The 24,746-nt window shown below is 47.0% G+C and overlaps 3 protein-coding genes across 5 annotated transcripts in view; all 3 read right to left on the bottom strand.

The window, feature by feature from the left end:
• Window positions 1-8,514, bottom strand: part of LOC129711796 (uncharacterized) — a 102,418-nt gene extending 93,904 nt beyond the window's left edge. The window contains exon 1 of the mRNA XM_055659731.1: window positions 8,429-8,514. The gene's annotated coding sequence lies outside the window, so the exon portion shown is untranslated. The remainder of the gene's footprint in view (window positions 1-8,428) is intronic.
• Window positions 1-24,746, bottom strand: part of LOC129711937 (tubulin beta chain) — a 248,856-nt gene that overhangs the window by 123,001 nt on the left and 101,109 nt on the right. The window lies entirely within an intron of this gene.
• LOC129711936 (discoidin domain-containing receptor 2-like) overlaps window positions 11,718-24,746 on the bottom strand; it is a 51,354-nt gene continuing 38,325 nt past the window's right edge. For all 3 annotated transcript variants that reach the window (XM_055659975.1, XM_055659977.1, XM_055659974.1), the window contains exons 12-17: window positions 23,573-23,817; window positions 22,867-22,988; window positions 22,052-22,249; window positions 18,267-18,501; window positions 16,583-16,732; window positions 11,718-15,285 (exon numbers count right to left, since the gene is read on the bottom strand). In XM_055659975.1, coding sequence (XP_055515950.1) covers window positions 15,145-15,285; window positions 16,583-16,732; window positions 18,267-18,501; window positions 22,052-22,249; window positions 22,867-22,988; window positions 23,573-23,817 — 1,091 coding nt within the window. In that variant the 3' untranslated portion in view covers window positions 11,718-15,144. The remainder of the gene's footprint in view (window positions 15,286-16,582; window positions 16,733-18,266; window positions 18,502-22,051; window positions 22,250-22,866; window positions 22,989-23,572; window positions 23,818-24,746) is intronic.

The raw sequence follows: 24,746 nt of genomic DNA, 5'->3' as shown, positions 1-24,746 counted from the left end.
CAAAACGATTGAACCGTTTTTTATTCCTAAACTCTGTTGGGCTCAGTTAAAGCGCTGTCTCTGATGTCTTCCCTCATTACTGATGTGATGGTCTCCTTGATCTGTAATACAGTGCTCCTCCTTGTTTACAATCACCCTTTTCGTGCCTAGAACTTCTCCTTCCTGGAATGTTGAGTCCAGCCATTTTTCACCCAGGTCTCAGTGACAACAAGAGTATCTTATTCCCCAGTGGGATGCAAGCAGAAGCCTCCATGTGGCGCATCCTGGGCAATGCTGACGACAGAAACTGTACCACAGTGACTGACTGAAGTAGCCAATTCTGCAACCACCGACCGTCAACCATCACTGACCGACTGGAAAGATGTGATATAGAAGATGGCCGGACATGAGGAAGAAGAAGATTCCCCAGTGCTGGTCAACGTTCTAAGTTCGTCAGCCTTACCAGTCAGGATCTTTCCCCTGAACTAAAGGTGTGATATCTAAATGCACGCTGTCTATGGAACAAGGTGGATTATGTGCTGCCCTTCACCTGACCTATCCTTCTATTCCTATACTCGTTGCATTGGAAGATATCCAGGAATTACAAGCTACTCACTCTTCACTGAAGCCCCCTCCCACAGTCTCTCTGGGATCCACTGTGCAAAACCACATGGTCTGCCTCCCTGTGATCCACTCAAACAGCACTAATCCAAACTGTTTCACTTAATTGACTTCAAATGAAAAGGTCACACTACTACAGCTAGTTACCACTCAAGGTATCTGCTCACCTCAAAATGCAAGCTTCCGCAAAATAAAACAACCCGCAAGAGTTAACGATAACAATTTAACTGTTAGGATGAACAGTAAATAGTATATTCTTCACCTCACTTACTCACCAAACAGAGTACAGAGGGAAGGTAGACACAAAATGCAGGAGTAACTCAGTGGCACAGGCAGCATCTCTGGAGAGAAGGAATGGGTGACGTTTGAGGTTGAGACCCTTCTTCAGGGGAGAGGGAAACTAGAGATATGGAAGGGTACAAAGAGCATGTAAACCAGCATCTGCAGTTCCTTCCTACGGAGTACAGAGGGATCTGTGTTAAAGTGAATGAGCAGAATAAAATAAATCAATATAGCTGTCATCACACCAAAAGATTGTGGTGAAGAGATTTGGAGAGGACAAGATTTTTTAATGCATATCTAAACGTGAAGAGGTGTCAGGCTGAGGAATCTGGGGCATCAACAGTATGCAGTAGATAGATCATTCCAAGTGATCTTCCAACCAGCAGGTCAGATTGAAGCTCCCCGGCCCGACCACATTGAGTTGTGATAGGTGATGGACAATGGGTGTGGAGGTTCCAATGCATTCGCATAGGCAATGGTACATGGTGGTAAGAGACAAACCTAAAGCATTCTCAGCCAGAACTGCTCATCAATCACACTGTGTCCTGCGATCCCAACCATCATGGAAGCCCATCCTCGGACAATTTAATCCACTCCACATGACGCTGGGAATTTTGTTCTTATTCTTTCTTCAGGATCTGGAAGTAGTTGGCAAGGTGGGCATTTATTGCAATCCTTAATCGCCTCAATGAAGGAGGAGGCGGGCCATCTTCTCGAGCCATCTCACCTCAACCTGTCTGATAGCAACCTCCCAAATGCATGAGCTCGTTACCGAGAAGGACAAGTGCAGCAGCTGCATGGGAGCACCATTAGATGCAGGTTCCTCCAATCATTCTGCATCAGTGACAGCTTTCTCAGCTCAGACACAGGTTCCCAGGTGTTTGAGAGGAGAACTTTCCAAGGCCCACTGTGCTGAAAGCGACTGATTCTGATTCCTAGGTTAATGTCCGGTTTTATTCTTTCCTCTGTTTCACTGAAGCCAAGTGGGATGCAAGCAGAAGCCCCCACGTGGCGCATCCCGGGAAATGCTGACGACATGAACTGTACCCCAGTGACTGACTGAAGTAGCCAATTCTGCATCCACGGACCGTCAACCGTCACTGACCGACCAGAAAGACGTGATATGGAAGATGGCCGGACACGAGGAAGAAGACTGAAGCCAAGTGGTTTGTCAGGTCAGTTCAAGGCCCTGTACATTGATGGCGGCCCATGTTGGTCGGTCTGGGCAAGTTGGGCTGAAGTGCCTGTTTCCACACTGTACACTTGTGGGTCTAGAATCATAGTCCAGGTTCAAGTATAGGGATATATTTTTAAGCCACTCAAAAGGTTGCTGCAACTGGCAGAGCATGCTATATAAAAGAAGATGTTGTTGGCTTATCAACCAGGTCAGACCTGAGGCCTGCAATCATATCTCCAAGCCTGCCTGCTCAACTAAGAACAAACAAGAGAAGGACTTAACTGACCTGCCGGCACCAAATGCAATTTTGCTAGTTAATTGGTCACTGTAAATTGTACTTAGAGTGGACGTGAGATTCTGGAGAGAATCGATGGGGAGGTGGGGGAGAATAAAGCTGCATTAGTGAAGGTTTAGTGTAACTGCTGAATGTTGGATTCAGTGGGCTGAAGTGTTTGCATGCATACTGTATGACTGTGCAAAGGGGCTCCAGGCTTGGTCCTAAAGTACGAACCTCTGCAGAAATACAGGGAGAGGTGATAATTTCCGAAACATATCCAAGTCGCATTGCAATGTTTGTTCTCTGCATTCAACGCAATGTCGAACCCCATCTAAATCCTCGTCTTATATTATATTCCCATTGATTGCTCTGCCTTATCTTTTACTGTTGTCTTTATTCAAGCCATCCTAAATGCAACAATACGTCTTAATCTGTAATTTGCCCTGGGTTTTTTCAAAAAGCATGTTTCCATGGGGAATGAGGTGAGTATGTGAATATTTCGTTTGACATTTTAAGCAATGCATGTGGTAAGCTGCATTTTTTTAAATAGTGTCTTTTGACACCTTTCCAAGTTTTGCGGTTGTGACTTTTTATAATGAGCCAATTTGTCCTCTGGGATCATCTTGCATATTTTGGACCTCCCTCTGCCCAACCCCGCTCTGTCTCTCTCTCTCACTCGCCCCATCATCTCTCAGGTGAATACATACACCTCTCGCCCAGTACTGGGAGATTTACACTCACTGGCGGCGTGTTTCAAGGATGTTTACATTTTTGTAAGTTGTATAATACATCCCAGTGCGTTAGCATAGCCCTTGGGGTGGTTGGATGCCTCTGTGCAGTGAACTCAGGTTGTCTCGGGATGTTTACCTTCCCGAGCCGTCGCCCTGCCGAGGATCTCTTACCACAGAACGCCTTTCTGCCCGAGTCTTGCTGGTAGTCCAGGGCTCTGCTGCCCCTCCGAGACCACCTGCAGCCTCCTAGACCCGGGGTCAGCCGTCGTCACTATCACTGCTTCCCCCGTCACTATGGGCCGCCTATCCCCGGGACCACCGGGCGTGACTGCGGCCGGAGCGGCTCAGCTCGCAGCCGCTGCGCTTCCCCACCCGGGCCCGGCTCGGCTCGCCTCGGCTCGGCCCGGCCCGGGGACGGCGGTCCGGGACCACCTGTCTCACCGGAGAGTGATGAGGCGGGGGAAGGGAGAGAGTGGGGTGCAGGAGGGGGAGAAGAGAGAGTGAGGTGGGGATTTGAGGGAATAGGCATAGGATGAGGTGGAGGGAGAGTGGGATAAGGGCAGAGTAAGATGATACAGGAACCGGAGATTGTAGGAGCAGAATTAGGCAATTCGGCCCATCAAGTCTACTCCACCGTTCAATCGTGGATGATCTATCTTTCCCTCTCAACCCCCTCCTCCTGCCTACTCCCCATAACCCCAGACGCTATACTAATCAAGAATCGTGTCAATCTCCACCTTACTGATATCCATTGACTTGGCCTCCACAGCCTTCCATGGCAATGAATTCCACAGATTCACCATCCTCTGCCTAAAGAAAGTCCTTCTCATCTCCTTTCCAAAGGTACGTCTTTTTATCTGGGGGCTATGGCTGAGTCTGAAGAACAAGGGTCCCGACCCGAAATGTCATCTATTCCTATTCTCCAGAGATGCTGCCTGACTCGCTAAGTTATTCCAATATTTTGTCTAAATTAGGGGGAGAGGGTGAGGCAGGGGAAAGGAGAGTGATGCAGAGAATGAGAATGATGAGGGGGGAGTGAGAATAAAAATGAGACCATCTCTCTAGGAATCAAGGTCTCTGCCATTCCGTCAGGTCACCTGTTGGGATAAGCAGGCAGCAGGTGGGCTACTTCACTCTCTCTTTCCCTATGCAGGGTGGTTAGTGTATTGGAGGTCAGGAGCGACGGGAGATGGGGTTGCAGAAAATGGTGTTTGAGGGATCCTGGAGTTGGAAGGATGTCTGAAGACCAACTTACGACCAGACCACCACTGAGCCTGGGTACAACCTGGACATAGACACAAAAAGCCGGAGTAACTCAGCGGGACAGGCAGCATCTCTGTAGAGAAAGAATGGGTGACATTTCGGGTCGAGACCCTTCTTCAGAGTTGACCCGAAACGTCACCAATTCCTTCTCTCCAGAATTGCTGCTTGGCCCGTTGAGTTGCTCCAGCCTTTTATGTCTGCAGTTTAAACCAGCGTCTGCAGTTCCTTCCTACACATACAACCTGGACATGGTGGCTTTGGAATGACAGAGGAGGTGGGCTCACTGAGCAGAAGCAGCATTTGAAGCACAGCCGCTGAGAATCCTGGGGCCCAGGGCACAGTGAAACAGGGTGAGCATTTCAGGTCTGACTATTTCAGGTCATCAACTATTTCTCTCTCCACAGAAGCTGCCTGACCCGCAGAGTGTTTCCAGCATTTACTGTTTGTATATTACCGTCAATCACTGTCACACTCGACAGTGATGTCAAGACTTGACACTGTCTGAAGAAGTGTCCCAATCTGAAATGCCTGATGAACGTTTGTTGGCACTGGGCCTGTACTTGCTCGAGTTTAGAAGGATGAGGGGGAACCTCATTGAAATTTAATAAATAATGAAAGGCCTGGGTAGAGTGGATGTGGAGAGGATGTTTCCACCAGTGGGAGAGCCAAGGACCAGGGGGCACAGCCTCAGAATAAAAGGACATATCTTTTGAAACAAGACGAAGAGGAATGCCTTTAGTCAGAGGGTGGTGAATCTGTGGAATTCATTGCCACATATTGCTGTATCATCTGGTATTTTTAAAATTGAGATTGACAGATTCTTCATTAGTAAAGGTGTCATAGGTTATGTGGAGAAGGCAGGAGTATTGGGCTGAGAGGGTAAAATTGATCAATCATGATTGAATGACTAGATTTGATGGGCCAAATGGCCTAATTCTGGTCCTATGACTTATGAACGTAAGGAATGTCACCTATCCATGTTCTCTAAGGACCGGCCTGACCTGCTGAGTTTATCCAGCATTTTGTGTCTTTCCTTGGTAAACCAGCATCTGCAGTTCCTTGTTTCCACATTTTGATTGGCACACTTTATCTTACTCTCTGCCATGGTACAACTTGACAACCTCCACTCATAGTCACAAACCCCCCTCTCTCTCTCTACCACTAGCTTCTCAAACCTCGCAAACCCAAGACTCAGAATCGCAGTCACATTTCCCGCTCACTTGCACAGAGATCTCACAACATGTAATCTGTAGCCTCCCTTTGATCTGGTATTTTGTTGGTTCACATACTTGATCAATGGTGTTTTATCATTAATGTTTTACTATTATTAATGTTTAGTGTTTTCTGAGTCATTCGTAACTGTCACTGTATGTCATGTTGTTACTTGTGGGTGGAGCACCAAGGCAAATTCCTTGTATGTGAATACTTGGCCAATAAACTTACTTACACCCAAATTTATGGTCACTGTCACCAGTCCATCTCTCATCCACCGACATCTCACTCCTCGTGAACTCAAATACATCTGAACTACCAAGGAATAGAAGATGAACCACTCTACATTGACCCCTCTGACATACCGGTTCTGATGAAAGATCAACCTAAACCATTCTCATCTTGTGTGTCTCCACGGACGCTGCCAGGCCCGAGTGCTCCTCGTACTTTCTGCTTTTATGTAATACTTGTCAGCATCTGCATTTTCCTCCTTCTCTAGTCAAGGAAGGGGAACCTCCAGGTGTCCAGGGCAGTGCCGTGCAAGAGCAGGCCCGGCAGCTGCAGTGAACAAGAACAAACCCGACCACCCACGAGCAGGAGGACGGAGCCGGTGGCCGACACAGTCAAAGACCCAGGGACCTGCGAGAACGAAGACCCAACGGCCAGGTGCGGTGGCGGGCCTGATTCGCCGTTGCCCGGTGGGCCGCTGCCTGCGGGGGTAAGCTCGGAGGTCCCGAAGTCCGGAGAGTTGAGGAGGGAACCACTGGTGGCGACGGATGTAAGGAGTGGGCTGGTAGGAGAGGGACCGGGGTATTGCCTCCAGCATCTTCAAGGTCGGCTGCAGGAGGCATAGGAGGCGGTTGGCGGAGGAGAGGGATGTGGAGGCGCAGGTTCTGCAGCAGCCTGGGGATACCTGGATCGGGAGCACTCCGGTCCTTCCAACAAGTGAACCCAACTTTGGACTGTTATTTTTCTCTTTGAAAAAGGCACCAATATGTGGCAACTGTGCATTTGTAATTGTGCAAAAGAATGTCACTGTGTTGTGCATATGTGACAGTAAAGCACCGTGGGCGGCATGGTTGCTGCATTACAGCCAATGCAGCGTCGGAGACCCGGGTTCGATCCCGACTACGGGTGCTGTCTGTATGGAGCTGTGTACGTTCTCCCCGTGTCATGCGTGGGTTTTCTCTGAGATCTTCAGTTTCCTCCCACACTCCTGACATTAATTGGTTTGGTAAATGTAAAAATTGTCCCTAGTGGGTGTAGGATAGTGTTAATGTGCAGGGATCGTATCTCTAAACTAAACCATTGAGCCATCAAGCCTTTGGTTATTATTCAGCCTGGTCAGAACATACAGTGCCCATGACATTGTGATGGATCTGAAGTGATTGAGTTGGAAAGTAGTTTTTTAAGCTGAGCAGCCTCAAGAGTTGATTCAATGCTAATGCAAATTCCTTAGTTGTGACTGTTTCATCAACCTGTATCAATTGCAGCCAGAAAAGGGATTACGGTTGAACGCAGGTTGGACTAGAGCTGGAGTAGGGCTGGAGGAAGGATCTGATTGCACTGGAGAGGGGGAGGGGGTGTTCACCAGGATGTTTTCTGGGAGGAGTATTAATCCCCAGATTCTACTAGTCACCGACACATTCTCTGAGAGTGATTTAAGGTGATCATTTAACCTAAACCATTGGGATGCAGAAGGAGTACTTGGAAGAAACCTGTGCAGCCCCAGGGAGAACATGCAAGCAGACAGCACAGTGGATCAGCGTACTGGAGCTGTGAGGCAGCAACTGTATTAGCTGTACCACTGTGGTGCCCATCTTATGTACCACTGTGGTGCCCATCTTATATACATCTACCAAAGTTCCCTTCAGCCATTTCCCCCCCCCCCCCCCCCCCACCAAAGTAAACAGATCGATCCTAACAAATCTATCCTTATAACCAGCAACCTTCAACCTCTTTCTCAGGACGCATCGTGGTAAATCATCTCTGGATCCTCTCTAATGTGTCCACATCATTCCTATAACGTGCTGACCAGTATTGAACACAATTCTCCAGCTGTGGCCAGATTGGTGTTTTAGAAAGGTTCAATATTTCAACCCTGGTTTTATATTCTGTGCCTGTTGATAAAGTCTACAACAGTGTACAACGTATGAACTGCTTCTGCACGTGCCCAGCCACTCTCAGTGATAGATGCACACGTATCCTCAGATCCCTCTGCTCCTGTACCCTATTTTTAGAACAGGATTATTTATGCTTTATTCTTTCTACCAAATACATTGCCTCACATTTTGCTACATTAACTGATTGTTTGCCAGTCTACACACCTGTTTATATCCTGTTGCTATTACCTCTATCACTGTTACCTCACAGTTTACTACTTTGCCAAGTTTTACGTAATCTGCAAATTTAGAATTGTAGATCCTACCCTCGGGCCTATGCCATTAATGTAGATCAAACCAGCAATGGGCTAACAGCGCAGGAGGCTGAGCTCTCCTGCCATGTCTCACCCTCACTAATAATAATCTGCAAGGTACAAGTGTCAGAAAAGACACAGCATCCACTGACCCAACTTGCATTGACGTCACACTGTTGAATCTAAGCTAGTGTTGAGATTCTCCCACAGACCCTGCTCACAGAAGCCCCATTATTTATCTACATGGACCGCCACTCCCAGACACTGCTGCACTCCAGGGTGGCTGCACACTCGTTACATCCCATGCATTGCAAAAGTGACCGCACTTCAAAAGTACCCCGCTGGTGGTAAATGCTTGTGGGTGTGAAAAGTGCTTTACAATTGCAAGTGTGTCCGGATGTGATTTTGATGGTCTGTATCAGAAATACAAACTGCCTTCCGCGTGGACGACACACTGTTAACAGCCTTACCCTGGCTTTGAAGAAAGCTTCACTGGATCTCCCAGGACTAGTCATGCGCACTCGATGGCCATTCACTGTCTCCCAGGTGAAACAGTCACTTGTGTGTGAACAATAGAGGGGGTGGAATTCTGGTCAGAACCACAATGGCTTGAAATTCCACCAGACTCTGGGAAACTACCCAAACATTCCATCCCACCCCAACTTCAGATTTCGTGTAGTAATTCAACACAGGACAAAATACCGCGGATTTGAAAAACTCTCACCGAATCTTCAATACTCCAGCAAGTCACGTTCAGGTTTCAGATTCATCAGCCGGTGAATACGTTAGAGAAGGCAGGCTCTGCTTACATGCTCGCCCCTGTTGAGGTAAGAGAGTCGAGGAGGTGGTGGAAGGACTTGCGGTAACGTGATGCTGGCATCTCTGAGGAAAAGGTTGGTTGTCGAGGGTGAGGATTGGGGGTAAGAGGTAAGAAATGTGAAGGGGTCATACTACCTTGGGGAATAACAGCTCCAGATTCAGGGACAGTTTCTTCCCAGCTGTTATCAGGCAACTGAATCATCCTACCACAACCAGAGAGCAGTGCTGAACTACTATCTACCTCACTGGTGACCCTTGGACTATCCTTGATTGGACTTTGCTGGCTTAACCTCGCACTAAACATTATTCCCTTATCATGTTATCGGACCAATTCACCTACACACCTCGTGCATGTGAGAGAGAGAGAGAGAGAGAGTGATGTCCTCGGATATAATCCAGCATATAATCCTCCAACACCTTCGCCACCTCCAACAAGATCCCACTACTGGCCACATCTTCCTATCTCCACCCCTTTCTGCTTTCCACAGAGACCGTTCCTTCCGCAACTCCCTGGTCAACTCGGCCCTTCCCACCCAAACCACCCCCTCCCCAGGTACTTTCCCCTGCAACCGCAGGAAATGCAACACTTATCCCTTTACCTCCCCCCTCGACTCCATCCAAGGACCCCAACAGTCTTTTCAGGTGAGGCAGAGGTTCACTTGCACCTCCTCCAACCTCATCTACTGTATCCGCTGTTCCAGGTGTCAACTTCTCTACATCGGCGAGACCAAGCGCAGGCTCGGTGATTGTTTCGCTGAACACCTCCGCTCAGTCCGCCTTAACCGACCTGATCTCCCGGTTGCTCAGCATTTAACCCCCCCCTCCCATTCCCAATCTGACTTTTCTGTCTTGGGCCTCCTCCATGGTCAGAGTGAGGCCCAGCGCAAATTGGAGGAACAGCACCTCATATTTCACTTGGGTAGCTTACACCCCAGCAGTATGAACATTGACTTCTCTGTCTTCAAATAGCTCTTGCTTTCCCTCTTTTTCCATCCCCTCCCTCTTCCCAGTTTTTACTGTCTCTGACTACATTCTATCTCTGTCCTGCCCACTCCTAACATCAGTCTGAAGAAGGGTCTCGACCCGAAACGTCACCCATTGCTTCTTTCCAGAGATGCTGCCTGTCCCGCTGAGTTACTCCAGCATTTTATGTCCACCTCCGATAGAGATAGATTGGTAGATAAGATAGATAGATCGATAGACAGACTGACACTATTTTTTGACATTGGAAATAAAGCCTATTGCATGAGTTCATCTTACGAGTGCCAGTGTAGTTATTGTTGATCCGCTGTCATGACTGACGCCAGTCTGAAGAAGGGTCCCGACCTGAAACGTCACCCATCCTTTCTCTCCAGAGATGCTGCCTGACTGAGTTACTCCAACACTTTGTGTGTATCCACAGGGGGTAAAACAGAAGGACAGGGAGATGTAGGGGTGAGAAGATAGGGGAGCATGTAGGGAATGATTGAAGTTTATTGGGGTGATACAAGTCTGTAGGGGGGTAGCAATAGAGGACGTAGTGAGGTACATGGCTTTCCCTGCTACTAATGGAGGGGCAAATTTGACTGGAGAATTTTGTAGAGTTTTGGACAGATAAGGTAACAATGATATAGGACAGTGAAAATGTGGTGGAATAGTGCCTTAGTGAAAGGTAACTTGGTCTGAGAATCCTAGACGAGATACAAATGAAAATACGGAAATCATGGCTGTGCTCCATCCAGTGTATAGCAGCAACTGAAGGGAACAGCTCCAGGGTGAAGATTGTACAGAGCTGGTCAGGAGAGGCAGAGGAGTGACTTTATGACTACTTGGAGTTGGTAGATTGGGCAATGTTCAAGGACTCCGCAATGGCCCTGAACAAATACGCCACGTTTGTTACCGACTTCATAAAGTAATGTGTAGAGGAGGGTATCTTCCCAAGACCATCCAAGTGTTCCCTGAACTTGAAGCCTTGGATGAACCAAGCGGTCCAGAACCTAATGAAGACCAGATCTGCGGCGTTCAAGTCAGGAGATACAGGGTTGGACGATGAGTCCAGATACGAGTCTGGAATGCCATCAAGAATGCAAAGTTCTAAATCGGAGGCTCATAGACACTTGGCAACTGCGCCAAGCCGTGTACGCTAGCTACCACCTCCTACTGCGTGCTCACTCATCACAGAAGATAATTGGAACTCCCAGAACTCATGGACAATAATAAAGCAAAAATGAAAGAGCTGCAGGAAATTAGCAACAGCAAAATAAATAGTATCTGTGAGATTCAAAGCCAGATCCAAATGAATTTCTAGGGGCTTATGGCCTGCCTTCCAAAGTTCTCAAAAAGCTACAACCTCACAGAACCAGAGACAGATTCTATGTTGACTTCAGGTGCAGTTTGTATAGAATATTTATGCTCTCCCGGTGATTAAGTTAAGATTGAAGTCAATGTGGGAAGTCTGGTCGGTGTGAAGGACTCGGCTACATCTAAAACTCTCAGCAGTCTTGGGCAGAGCTGTTCCCAAACCAAGCTGCGATGCTTGGTCAGCTTTAATAAACTTTTTTGCTGCCTTGTCAACTATGACGAGTGGCCAGCACCACCCTGCCTCTCCAAGGTTTAAGTCAGACCCAAGGAACGTGGACCAGAAACATGGATCACTGAAGTTTGAAAACACGTACTTCCAGATTCAGGGAGTTTCTTCCCAGTTGTTATCAGGCAACTGAACCATCCTCTCACCAGTTAGAGAGCAGTCTTGACCTTCCATCTACCACATTGGTGAACTTCCAATTATCTTTGCACTTAATTTTATACCCTTTATCCTGTATCTGTACACAGTGGATTGTAATCATGTATAGCCTTTTCACTGGCTGGATAGCACGCAACAAAATAGCTTCTCACTGTATTCGGTACACGTGACAATAATAAACAAAACCTACATGCAGGTACAGCACACAACTAGAGAGGTAAAATGTACGTCAGTCTTTATTTCAAAAGGATTTAAGTACAAGAGTAAAGAAGTCTCACTGAAATTGCACCATGAGTAACTATGTACAGGTCTGGTCTCCTGACCTACTTGCAATAGAAGGAGTGCACCGAAGTTCACCAAATTGATTCCTGGAATGGGGGCAATTGTCCTCTGCGGAGAGGTTAAAGAATCCATATTGTCAGGAGGTTGGAAGAATTATCCCACCGAAACATAAAATAATTCTTCCGGGGTTTGGCAGGGTGGATGCAAGCATGATCTTTTCCAAGCTAGAACCAGGAATGTGCTGTCAACAACAGATATTAATGGTTCAGGATGAAGATGAGAAGATCTATTTTCACTCAAAGGGTAGTGTATGTTTAGAATTCCTTACGTAAGGGTGTGGATGCTCAGTCACCAAATATATTCAAGACTGCTATCTATGGGCTATTAAGGGAATTGAGCATCAGTGCCCGAACGTGGTGCTGAGGTTAGTGATCGTACTGAAGGGCAGAGTTGACATGAGGGGCTGAATGATCTGCTACTCCTCCCATTTCTCACCCCCCGCCCCCCCCAACCAAAGCCTATCTCTCCCCATTCAGCACACTCACACTCCTCGTGCCTTTCATCACCAGTGAAGTTCTCACTCCGTATAACTGATAACGGCCCAATGCCTGGCCCATCTTTATGGACATAAACAGAAGCTGGAGACCATTGGACCTCTTGTTTCTGCTCTGCCGTGCACTATAATTGTCGATTTTTGACCTCAGTGCCACCTTCCTGCATCGACTCCTTAGTCTTTAATTCCCTTCACAACCAGAAACCTATCCGCTCTCCCGAGCTGCCCTGATGCCTCTATGATCTCTGTCACTCGCACCCCTCTACACTAAAGGGATTTCTCACTTCCCTCATGGTTGGCTCCCTTGTTTCCTCAAACTCATGGGGCCTCCCCTCCATGTTGCCTGAGGCCTGTATCTATTGCGGTGTTCCTCAGATGCAAACATGAGTCGCTGGGTCGCTACTTTCTTCGAAGTTTAAAGACATTTGGTTTGTCTCCGAATACTCTTAACAAACCTCTGCAGATGTACTGTAGAAAGTTTCCTGACAGGTTACATTGCCAGCCCTCTACACGTGTGGCTTGTTTCCCCACGCACCCACTGAATCAGGAACATCCCTCTCCTTGTGTGGTGTCTGTTGCCAGTGACTTCCCAAACTGTGGCTCCAATGATACCTCCCTTTTAGTTCAAGTTTAGAGATACAGCGTGGAAATAGGCCTATCGAACCCGCTCTGACCAGCGATCCCCATACACTAACACTATCCTACACACTAGGGACAATTTACAATTTTATCAAACCAATTTAACCTATAAACCTGTACTTCTTTGGAGTGTGGGAGGATCACCTGGAGAAAACCCACACGGTCACAGGGAGAAAGTACAAAATCTGTATAGACAGCACTGTCAGGATCAAACCCGGGTCTCTGGCGCCATTGTGCCGCTCAATTTATGGGACCATTGCTGATCTCATTGAAATCTTTTACGGTTCGACAAGTTGCATGAAGGAGGATGCTTTTCCTGTCTAAGTTGTCCAGGAACAGTGGTCTCAGAATAAGGGCAACCATTTAGGACAGAGATAAGGAGACATTTTCCCACTCCGAGAATGGTGAGGCTTTGGAATTTTCTCCTCCAGAGGACAGTGAATGTTCAGTCATTTAAAATAAGAGACGAATAGATCAACTAGTTACTAAGGGAATCCTGAGATTTGAAGAAGGGTCTTGACCCGAAACGTTACCAATTCCTTTGCTGCCTGACCTCCCGAGTTGCTCCAGCTCTTTGAGTCGATGCTGATATTTGGAAATGGGGCAAGAAAATGACACTGAGGTAGAAGGTCAGCCATGATGAAGGAGAGAGTAGGTTCGAAAGGCCGGATGTTCTGCCTGAATTAACAGCACAGCATGGGGTGCCAAGATGCTCACTGGGTTTAACTGAATGAAGTGGGGCACCAGGAACAAGAACAGGAACAGGCCATTTGGCCCTTTTTACCTATTCTGACACTCAATATGTTCCTGACTAATCTTTTACTCCAGCGCCACTTTCTGCATTAACCTATCTCCCCAGTGATCTTAATGCACAGATTTTATCCATCTCCTATTTGAATATGCCCATGATTAATCCTCAGCAGCAGCACTGGAGAGGTGAATTCTGAAGATCCATTACCCTTTGGGTGAAGACATTCCTACTCCTCTCAAGCTTCAATAGCTAACCTTTTATTTTCAGTGTGGCCCTGGTGATAGGCACTCTGGCCAGGTCTAACGTCATACAGCATCAACACGGTTGACCTACTGCACCAATTGTCTCAAAACTCATCCTCCCAGCCCCCCGTTCCTCACTGGGTCCACACCCCGTATGGATTGCTGTCTTGGACGTAAGGTAGAAGTGTGTGACTTCACCCACCTTCAAGGATGTTGGATGTCCGGTGGGGAAGGCTTAGTGAAATGGAAGCAGTCTAACCCAACCCCTCGCCAACTTTTCAAAGAGATTGAACCACCCCCCCCCCCCCCCCCCCCCCCCCCGAAGCTTCCGCTGCAGGAGTCCAGGATCTGTGAACAGCTCTCACATTAAAGTCACCAGCGTTGAAAGAATGCAACATCAGTGCAGATGCAATATGCATCAATTGTTTTGTCAAAGTGTCAGTCGATCAGTCACTTGTGGAAGTAGCCCATCATTAGCAACATGCCATGTCAACCGCAGACATCCCACTGCTTGCCACTCATTGCACAGCAGTCCATCGCATATAAAGTACAATCTGTCCTAAGTTAATAAACTGTGAGCGCAGCACCACCATATTCTCCTTTAGGCTGATGGACATCTCCTCACAAGTTACTGGGGAATAGTGTCTACATTCTTAGGTCTAAGGCACATCCGTCACCAGGTTCCCCACAGGTTTCTCCGTCCAGCTACAACTTGCAAACCCCAGTGTGAGGAGACAACATCATCAGAAGGAGACCAGTGTTTGTCATTGCCACAGGGAATGATAGAGAAAAGTAGTCTTGTGTGATAAAGTGTTGGCCTTGTGCACGTCTCTTGGCCAACTTCAGGCACTTCCAGCCTGAAACTCCCAAGTTCTCAAAATGTTTCAGCTTCCTCAATGTACTGACACTTGGCCAATTAATCCCAGCCCTGGTACATTCCTAATGCCTCGTCCCTTGCTTGGAGAGGGGCCGTCTTGAGCCAGTTATTGGCCATTTTGTCAGTAGACAGGAAGCAGACAGGAAGCTGTGCTGTTAGAGAGGCTCGAGCAGGAAGTGCACAAAGTAATGAGCTCATCACAAGTAGCCACCATTGGCCAATTCTTGCACCAGAGATGGCAGTGGGCGAAGAAGATGAATTGTCCATTGGTGTGCAGAAGCAATGGCCGATAATCCAACAGCTAGGATCCATTGGCCAGCTGCTGCTGCAGGAAGTGGTGGATCTGCTCAAAACTCGGCCGGTCCTTGATGTCTCTGCTCCAGCAGCTGATCATTAAATCAAACATCTGATTCGAACAGTCAACAGGCTGTTGCAGACAAATCTGTGCAGAGAGAAAGAGAGCACAGAGTGGTCAGATATACTCGATCAGCTCAAATCCATCCTCCCTTAGTTAATGCATATAGAAACATAGAAAATAGGAGTAGGCCATTCGGGCCTTCGAGCCAGCATATGATCATGGCTGATCATCCAAAATCAGTACCCCGTTCCTGCTTTTTCCCCATTCCCATTATTCCAAGTGCTAAATCTCTCTTCTTCAACACATCCAGTGAATTGGCCTCCATTGCTCTCTGTGGCAAAGAATTCCACAGATTCACAACTCTCAGGGTGAAAAAGTTTTTCCTCATTTCAGTCTACCCCTTATTCTTAAACTGTGACCCTTGGTTCTGCACTCCCTCAACATCGGGAACATTTTTCCTGCATCTAGGCTGTCCAATCCCTTAAGAATTTTTATGTATAATTGGGAAAAAATTAATATTAAAAATTTGGAAAAACCCCACACAATTAAAATATGGATTATGGAGATGTCTGAGACCTTACACTTGGAAAAAATTAGACTTGTCTAAATTGACAAACCAGAATTATTTGATAGAATATGGACTCCATTTATTGATTTTCTGAAAGGGTAAATTGGTCCAGCACGGAAGCTTGACTGAAACTTGAATCCTGGATTGGAAGAATAATTACACTTTATAATCTATGGACCTATCTCCAAAATTGTGTTATTGGTAAATTCTTTCTTTTTTTTCTTCTTTTTTCTCCCTCCCTTCTTTCTATAGCAATTAAAAAAAAATTATTTTTTTTTAAATGTTTCTATAAGATCGCCTCTCATCCTTCTAAATTCCAGTGAATACACGGCCAGTCGACCCATTCTTTCATTATATGTCAGATGATGTGACCTTCTGCCCAGATCCACCGTCATTCCTGATAAGAAGGGCAGGTGGGCTGGGTAGTTGGGCAGTACTGCTGCACTGTTGGATGAGCTATCTTTTGGATGAGACACTATCACAAGTTCTAGTTGCTCTCCTAGGTAATGTGAAAAAATATCTAATGGCATTTTCTAAAAAAATATATAATTTTCCTGTTATTCTCATCAAAGCTTTTCCTGAACCAATACCGTTAAAACGTGATTTATCTTCTCTTTATCAAAACTTTATCAGTCTGCAGGATGTTGCAGTGCATAAATTGACTAGCATGATTTTTACATTATAAATGAGACACGATCCAAAAGCCTACTCCACCGGCGGTGAAACATGCTAGGATTTCTGTGCAAAGCATCAGGTCTCACTTATTTCAGAGACAGATGATCACAATGTTTCAGACAGCACTTCATATTTTACCTGTCTGCCCTGATTGCGGAAGAATTCTCCGGTATTCACGATGACTTGCTCGTCAGAGTGCTGGGAGTATGGCTGCTCCCTGCAGAAGGTGAACATCTCCCACAGAGTGACTCCAAAGGCCCACACGTCACTGGCTGTGGTGAACTTTCCCTGCAAAAACATGTGTTGTGCTGAGTGACAGTCTTGTCAGTGTGTAAGCCCCTCCCCGCCCGTACTCGTGCTTCTGTTATCACCTGGTCAACCTCTAGTCATTCCAACCACCACAAACCTCCACTCATCCTAGACTCCGATCCCCCTCACCTCAATTTCTTCAAAGTGAGTTCACCCACAAATATGTACTTGTTCATGTACACTGGCAACACCTCAAACGTCTTCAAATTCCCCTTCTTTGATCCTCTCCAACAAGGGCCCATCTGGGTTTGCTCTCTTCCCCAGTTCCCACTCACCACCAGTGGCCGGGCTCTGGGATTCCCTAGGCCTCTCGTCTCTTCAAAGCTTACATCTTCGAGCAAGCTTTCTGGTACCAGGATCTTGACCCTGGGTTGGCCCTGTGTAAGTCCTTCACTGTGCATAAACACTAAAAAAATTAGGAGCAGGAATAGGCCTTTTGGCCCTTTGAGCCTGCTCCACCATTCAGATGATCAAGGCTGATCATTGTAATGCAAAACCCTGATCCTGCTTTCTCCCCAGATCCCTTTGCTGTTAGTACTGTGTCCGATCCCTTCTTGTATATATATATAATGCTTTGGCTTCAACTGCTTTCTGTAGTGGATAACTCTACAAGTTTACACTGGGTGATGAAACGCCTGGTCTTAACCCAACCTTAGACGGAGGCCCTGACCATGGACTGCCCAACCATCTAAGCTGAGTCCCATCAGGATTTTGCGTTTTTATGAGATCTCCTCCCAAGCTTCAAAACCTTAGTGAGTATCAGCAAAGTCAGCCCAATCTCTCTTCATACATCAGTCTCAACAATGTCGGGTGAATCTTCACTGAATTCCCATCATAGCAGAAATATCTTCACTCATTTAAATGGATTAAAACTGTACTGAAGTCGTGTACAATTTCAGCAAGACATCTCTGCTCCTATACTCAAGTCCTCTCACTATGAAGGCCAGTATAACATTCATCCTCTTAAATGCCCACTGCATATCCATGCTTAGTTTTCATCAACTGGTGCACAAGGACAGTCAGCTCTCATTGCACTTCCCTATTTCCTTACTTCTCATCATTCACATAATAACCTGCCTTGCTGTTATCGCCACTGTGGTGGGTTATCTCATGTTTCTCCACATCACATTGTACCTGCCTGTGCATTCACCCACTCTCTCAACCACAGTCCAAATCGCTTTACAGCCTCTCTGCTTCCTCCGCACAGCTCACACCCAGCTTTGTGTTGATTGCAAACTTGGACACATTACATTTAATTCCCTCATCCAAATCATTTATATTCAGATGTACACACTTGAATTTGGAATAGTCAACATATACTTGGAATGTATATACTTCCGATATATATAATTCATATACTTGGACTTGATACATTGCCCTGAAGAATCACCCTTCTCCTGACACTATCCAAGGAAGAATATTCGTCCTTCTTGTACAAGGTGGGACTCCAAACAAATTCATGGAATATTTGGGATAAAAACATTGGGGGCAGCAAATCGTCGCCTGCACTCACCAGCAGAATGCTCTCCCATGCCATCCACCGGATGGGCAGCACAGCGCGGCCCTGGATACGGTAATAGTCACCACTGTACAGGTTGCGGCTCATGCCAAAGTCGGCGATCTTGATAGTGTAGTGGTTCCCCACCAGGCAGTTGCGTGTGGCCAAATCCCGGTGCACAAAGTTAAGCGAGGAGAGGTACTTCATGCCTGAGGCAACCTGTGTCATCATGTGCAGGAGGCAGCGGTAGCTGAGGGACACGAGAGTAAACCGTGAGCAACTAAGCCAGCAACAGGCACAGAACCAGTCTGCGGGCACATCGTTATCACCCTGCAGTTTACATACAAAATCACCATATATTAATTTAATTCTTAGGTGGTATGTTGAGCGATGGTGTCACTTCTTCTCCTTGTCCTTACATGATGTATTAAAGCATAGACACCATTGACCTCTGGGTTTGAAAGCACCACCATAGGGGCCATGCCCTTTTCTCAATGCTACCATCGGGCAGGTGGTACAGAAGCCTTTAGTCCCACACCACCAGTTTTAGGAATAGCTACTTTCCTGCAACCATCAGGATTTTGAATCAATCCGCACAACCCTGACCTTATCTCGACAAAGGTCCATCTCTTGCACGACCATGGACTTGACTTTGTTAGACTATAGAGATTCTGCATGGAAACAGGCCCTTCGGCCCACCGAGACCACGCCGACCACCCTGTACACTAACAATATCCTATACACTCAGGACAATTTGACCGATGTCTTTGGAGTGCGGGAGGAAGTCTGAGCACCCGGAGAAAACCCACGCGATCACGGGGAGAACGTACAAACCCAATACAGACAACATCCATAGTCAGGATCGAACCCGGATCTGTGACGTTGTAAGGCAGCAGCTCTACCGCTGTGCCGCCTCTAATTGTGTTTTGCACTAATGTTCTGCCTTTTTTCTTTTCACTGCCTTGCAGAATTTCTGTGGAATTCCTGAATAATTGATGTCTATGTTTTTGTGTGCTGTGTGAGTAATTGCATCTGCACTTGTACTTCTCTGTACTTATGCCGGTGCTGATAAATTCAACTTGACTGGAATTATTAGTCACTGAACACCCCATAAATAATTGTTCCTATAACCTGAAACTACAAATTTCATGCGTCATGTTTTATATTATTATTTTCTTTTTCCTTGTGACATGGGAGGTTGCCATTCAGCACATCCAGTCACTGCCAGCTCTCAGAGTAATGCCATCAATCACGTTCCTCTGCTTATTTCCCCGTCTCCTATTTTCCCTCACCTCCCCGTCAGCTCACACTCACCCACACACTAGAATATCTTGCAGTGAGCAATGATCCTAACAACCCAACTTGGAAATGTCAGAGGAAACCTTGCAGTCACAGGAACTGGTGCACACTCCATATAAATAGTTCTGGAGGTCAGGATAGAATCTGGACAACTGGGACTGAGAGGCAGTAATGCCGATTGCTGTGCCTCTGTGCACTCACCTCAGAGAGTGCATGGTGATGTTCCCAGCAGTTCCAGGATTCTGCATTGCTACAGATTTAGTAACCTGGGTTCAACGTGTGTTGTTATAAACCTGTTCTATAGAATGATACAATTGCTATTTGCTACCACATTTATTGTTCATGTTTTGATATCTAATGCCCCTGTCCCACTTAGGAAACCTCCACGGAAACCTCTGGAGACTTTGCGCCCCACCCAAGGTTTCCGTGCGGTTCCCGGAGGTTGCAGGTGGTTGCCGGAGGTTGCAGATAGTGGAAGCAGGTAGGGAGACTGACAAAAACCTCCGGGAACCGCACGGAAACCTTGGGTGGGGCGCAAAGTCTCCAGAGGTTTCCGTTCAGGTTTCCTAAGTGGGCCACGGGAACAGGAATAGTCCATTTTACCCCAAGAATCTGTTCCACCGTTCAACAACATCACACCTAATCTGTAACCTCACTGCACACACCTACCTTTGCCCAACATACATTGACTTCAGATTATAAATTAACAATTGACCCACATCGAATGACACGTGAGACGGACATTTCCAAACTGCATGTAGAGTTGTTACCGAGAACCACCCTTCAAAGCCCTGGCTTCAATCTGTATATTGTTTCTCCCATATGTAAACTCCCATCCAGTAGAACGTTTCTCTGTATTCAGCCTTAAGACCTCTTGTATATCTTTAATCTGCAATCAATTCTTCTGTAACCCCCTGAATACGAACTTGTAATTTATTTGAGTACAGCTGGTGCTCAAACATCTATGCTCTAGTCTGACCAACATAATCCTCAGGGCATCGTATCCAGGGCTGTTGTCATAACCATTGTAAATATTTTGTTCTGACTGAAGCCATTTGGCCAAGTTAGAATCTATTTGGCATAGTTTTGCTCATTTACTTAATCTATAACCATTCCTTTGAGTTTTATTCTTTCCGTTTAACTGTTTAGACCATCAATTCTTTGTGTCATTTGCAGATATCAAAATGTAGCTGCCTTACCGATCAACCAGCCATTTATAAATGTAACAAATAGTTGTGCCTTGACAAATACCCTTTCAGTTAACCAGCGGTTAACAATTGTTGTTCACACAAGGCAGGGACAATTTCTACTGTATGTTGGGATTGTCCGATGAGGAAGGGCAAAACAGATCAGGACACCCATCATTGGAATTGAGAAGAATCAAAGGTGATCAACCAAAACATTTCACATTCTCAGGGGACTGATCAGGGTTAATATTTCTTCTCTCTAAACAGTTCCAGAACTTGAGATTATGGTTTTACGAATCAGTTTAGTTTAGAGATGCAGCGTGGAAACTCTCAAGGAGAGGTGAGAACTCATAGTCATACAGGGTGGAAACAGGCCCTTCAGCCCAACCTGCCCATGCTGGCCAACATCCCCCCATCTACACGAGTCCCATCTTGCCTGCATTTGGCCCACATCCTTCTAAATCTATCCTATCCATTTAGCTGTCCAAATATATTTTAAACATTGTGATAGGACCTGCCTCAGCTACCTCCTCTGGCAGCTTGTTCCTTATATCCACCACCATTTGTGTAAAAATGTTGCCCCTCAGGTTCCTATTAAATTTTCCCACCCCCCCCTCTTCAACCTATGTCCTCTGTTTCTTGATTTTCCTACTCTGGGTAAAAGACTGCACATTCACCCTATCTCTTCCAAATACTATTTGGAACCCCTTTTAACTCGACATCACGTCCAGGAATTTAAGTTCCTGGGAGAGTTGGGACTAATTATTTTATGCATTCAATTAAGAGCATCAATTTCATATGAAAATGCAGAATCTCATTCAAAACCACCATCACCTTCCCCTTTGACAATATTACATTCTTAATGAAGAAACCTTTAGTTTCTGAACCTCAGATGAGTTTGTTTGAGACAGAAAACAATGCCCCTGCACTAGTCTGATGAAGGCTTCCGACCCGAAACGTCATTAATCCTTTTTCTCCAGAGATGCTGCCTGACCCGCTGAGTTACCCCAGCACTTTGTGTCTATCTTCGGTATAAACCAGCATCTGCAGTTCCTTCCTGCACAAACACTACACATTGTTGGTTTTCAGATGATATTCTGCTCTGTCCCCTATTTCAGAGGTAAACAAAGTCTTGGTCAATAATCAACTCTCAAACGATGGTGTCATTTCTGAACCAATGAAGACTTTGTTGGATGAGAGGCCTCTTTGAGGCATCACAAGGATTAAACAAGCAGGATGGCTTCTCTCCAGGACCCATTCCACTCCCATATCCACTGCACATTGTTTCGTCCCTGATCAGTGACTCACTCCTACCTTACACTGGGGAGGTTGTTTGCCAAGGTGAAGTGGTTCTCCAGCACCCGTTGGGACAGGAACTGGTTCAGGTCCCCGTTCTCCATATACTCAGTGACCATGCAGAGTGGGTCGTCACGGATACAGATTCCAAGGAGCCGGATGATGTTTGGGTCCTTCAGCCGCGACATGATCTTCACCTCTTTGAGGAAATTATTCCTGGAAGGGCGGCAGAGTGGGTTAAACGGGAGCAAACAGCTGCCAGCCCTGCTCAATGCCAGCACCCACCACCTTACCCTGCCCCACCTATGCTGACCACTCCTGCTCCACAGGACACCTTTAGTTTAGTTTAGAGATACAGCGCGGAAGCAGGCCCTTCAGTCCACCGAGTCCGCGCCGACCACCGATCACCCCGTATTATCCTGCAAACTAGGGATAATTTACAATTCTTACGAAGCCAATTAATCTACAAACCTGTACGTCTTCAGAGTGTGGGAGGAAACTGGAGTTCCCGGAGAAAACGATCACGTGGAGAATGTACAAACGCCATACACACAGCACCCGTAGTCAGGATCGTAAGGGCACAACTCTACTGCTGTGCCACCCTATTTTCCCCTTTGTTCCTCACAATGCTGGCTGGCAAGGTGACGGGAACGATCCCTGAGGCTCAGGAAATACACACATCCTTTGCCTGCGACTAGTCTATGGGCTCCATGACAGCTAGTTTTCAGGTGTATCTCAGGCCCAGACTGCTCACCTGCCAAAGGGGTAAACCCACTGCCCTTTGCCTCTCTGGCTCATACCCCATCAGGGGTGGATGGCACTGGCGCAAGTACCTGGCATGTGTAGTGGCATCTGATCTCAGCATCTTTACTGCCACCAGTAATGAACTGTGTCCAGTGTTGAGGAAATCAGGCTGCGAGACGTCATGCACACTGGTAGCTTCGCACAAGTGGACCTGCGGTGCAGAAACAGGCAGTGTCACTCCAGTAGTGTCAATTGGCAATGTCCGAAGGAAACAGGCATCCCTTCCTCCATTCCCTTCCACCGATAACCCCCACTCACTCCCACCCCCACACCCTCACTCCCACTCTCACCAACAACCCATTCTCCCCTCACTCCCACAAACAGCCCACACCCTCTCCTTATCAATAGCCAACACTCTCACCTCCACCTTGACCACACATCCTCACTCCCCGATCAACAGCCCATGCCCTTACTCCCAATAGCACAACCACTCACACTAGCCTTGCTTGTATTGACTGCACATCCACCCTCATCTTTCTCAGTAACTAACTGATCCAAAACTCTCATGTTGGCATTCCTCTTATGAACTACTCTTACCAATCGCTCTTGCCTCTACTTAGCCCAAACTCATTCACACTAACTCCCCACTCCTTTCACCACACCACTCATACACTTGTCTCCCCCCTCCCCGCCCACCGCCCACCAGAGAGGGGATGGTCACTTATCAGTCTCATTAGGAGCAGGAATTTTGTGCAAGCATAAACCACAGCCGCTTGTGGGTGTGAAGACACTCACCTCACCAAACTGGCCCTCGCCCAGCTTCTCCCGGAAATGCAGCTGGTGTCGGGATATTTCCCCCACGCTGAGCTCTTTCTTGAGGAGAGAGTCCATGGCCAGTGCTGGGACTGCGTACGCGTTGTTGCCCGTCATGCCCTGCAGGCTGACGATATCGGCCTCTGCGTAGTGCGACACCATGCTCTGGAAACCCTGGTGTCTGGCGCCTTTTGTCAGGTCAGGTTCTGCGTAGTCCCCGCTGCAGACTGAATAAAGGACTGAAGGAAGTATCAGGCTATCACTGAGATACGACGGAGCACCTTCCTTGGTTCACTCACCTCCCTCCAGTTCACCAGCGCCCGCTCTTCCCTCCTCAGGTCACTCCCTCTTCTCAATATGACATTGGCATGGGCAACAATGGTAGGTTGGAGAACAAGAGCAACAACCAGTGATGAGTCCCGACCTGAGACGTCACCTATCCATGTACTCCCGAGATGCTGCCTGATCTGCTGAGTTACTCCGGCACTTTGTGTCCAACCAGTGGTGGGCAGGACAAATCAGAGGATGGGCAGCAAGGGAGATTTGGGTCTAATTATTTTATGCATTCAATTTATAGTGTCGCCTTTATCTGTACCTCTGGATGAACAGAGTCCATGCTGGATTCCATTCAGGAAGCAGCTTGTCAGCAACCGGGAGAAGACACTGACGAGGTTCCCAGCCAAGACCTTCCTTGCGGCAAACATCTGGGAGAACCTTTTTGCGCAGCTAGACCAAACTCCTTTCTTGCTGAAGGTCATGTGCACAGCATCTGATGGGGTTGTGCACCACACATATTGTCAACAGATGGACCCTATTGGCATTAGACTTCTAGGCTCCTTCCTTTCAATTATTTGTTGCCACTTTGGCATTGTAACGAAGGACATGTATGTAGGCAGTGTGCTGGTGCTGGTGGGAACACGGGCCTGATGTGCAGCTGGAAGTGGGGACAGTAACAGGTGCCAGGTGTTCATGCTCATAATTGCTAGGAGCAGAATTAGGCCACTGAGCCCATCGAGTCTACTCCGCCATTCAATGGAGGCTGATCTATCTTTCCTTCCCAACCCCATTATCCTGCCTTCTCCCCATAACCCCTGACACCCATACTAATGGTGAATCTGTTAATCTCCACTGTAAAAATATCCATTGACTTGGCCTC

This window comes from Leucoraja erinacea, chromosome 31, assembly GCF_028641065.1.
Source record: "Leucoraja erinacea ecotype New England chromosome 31, Leri_hhj_1, whole genome shotgun sequence".
In the NCBI taxonomy this organism is placed as follows: domain Eukaryota; kingdom Metazoa; phylum Chordata; class Chondrichthyes; order Rajiformes; family Rajidae; genus Leucoraja; species Leucoraja erinaceus.
The sequence above is the reverse complement of the archived record's forward strand: the minus strand, read 5'-3'. Positions and strand labels throughout refer to the sequence as shown.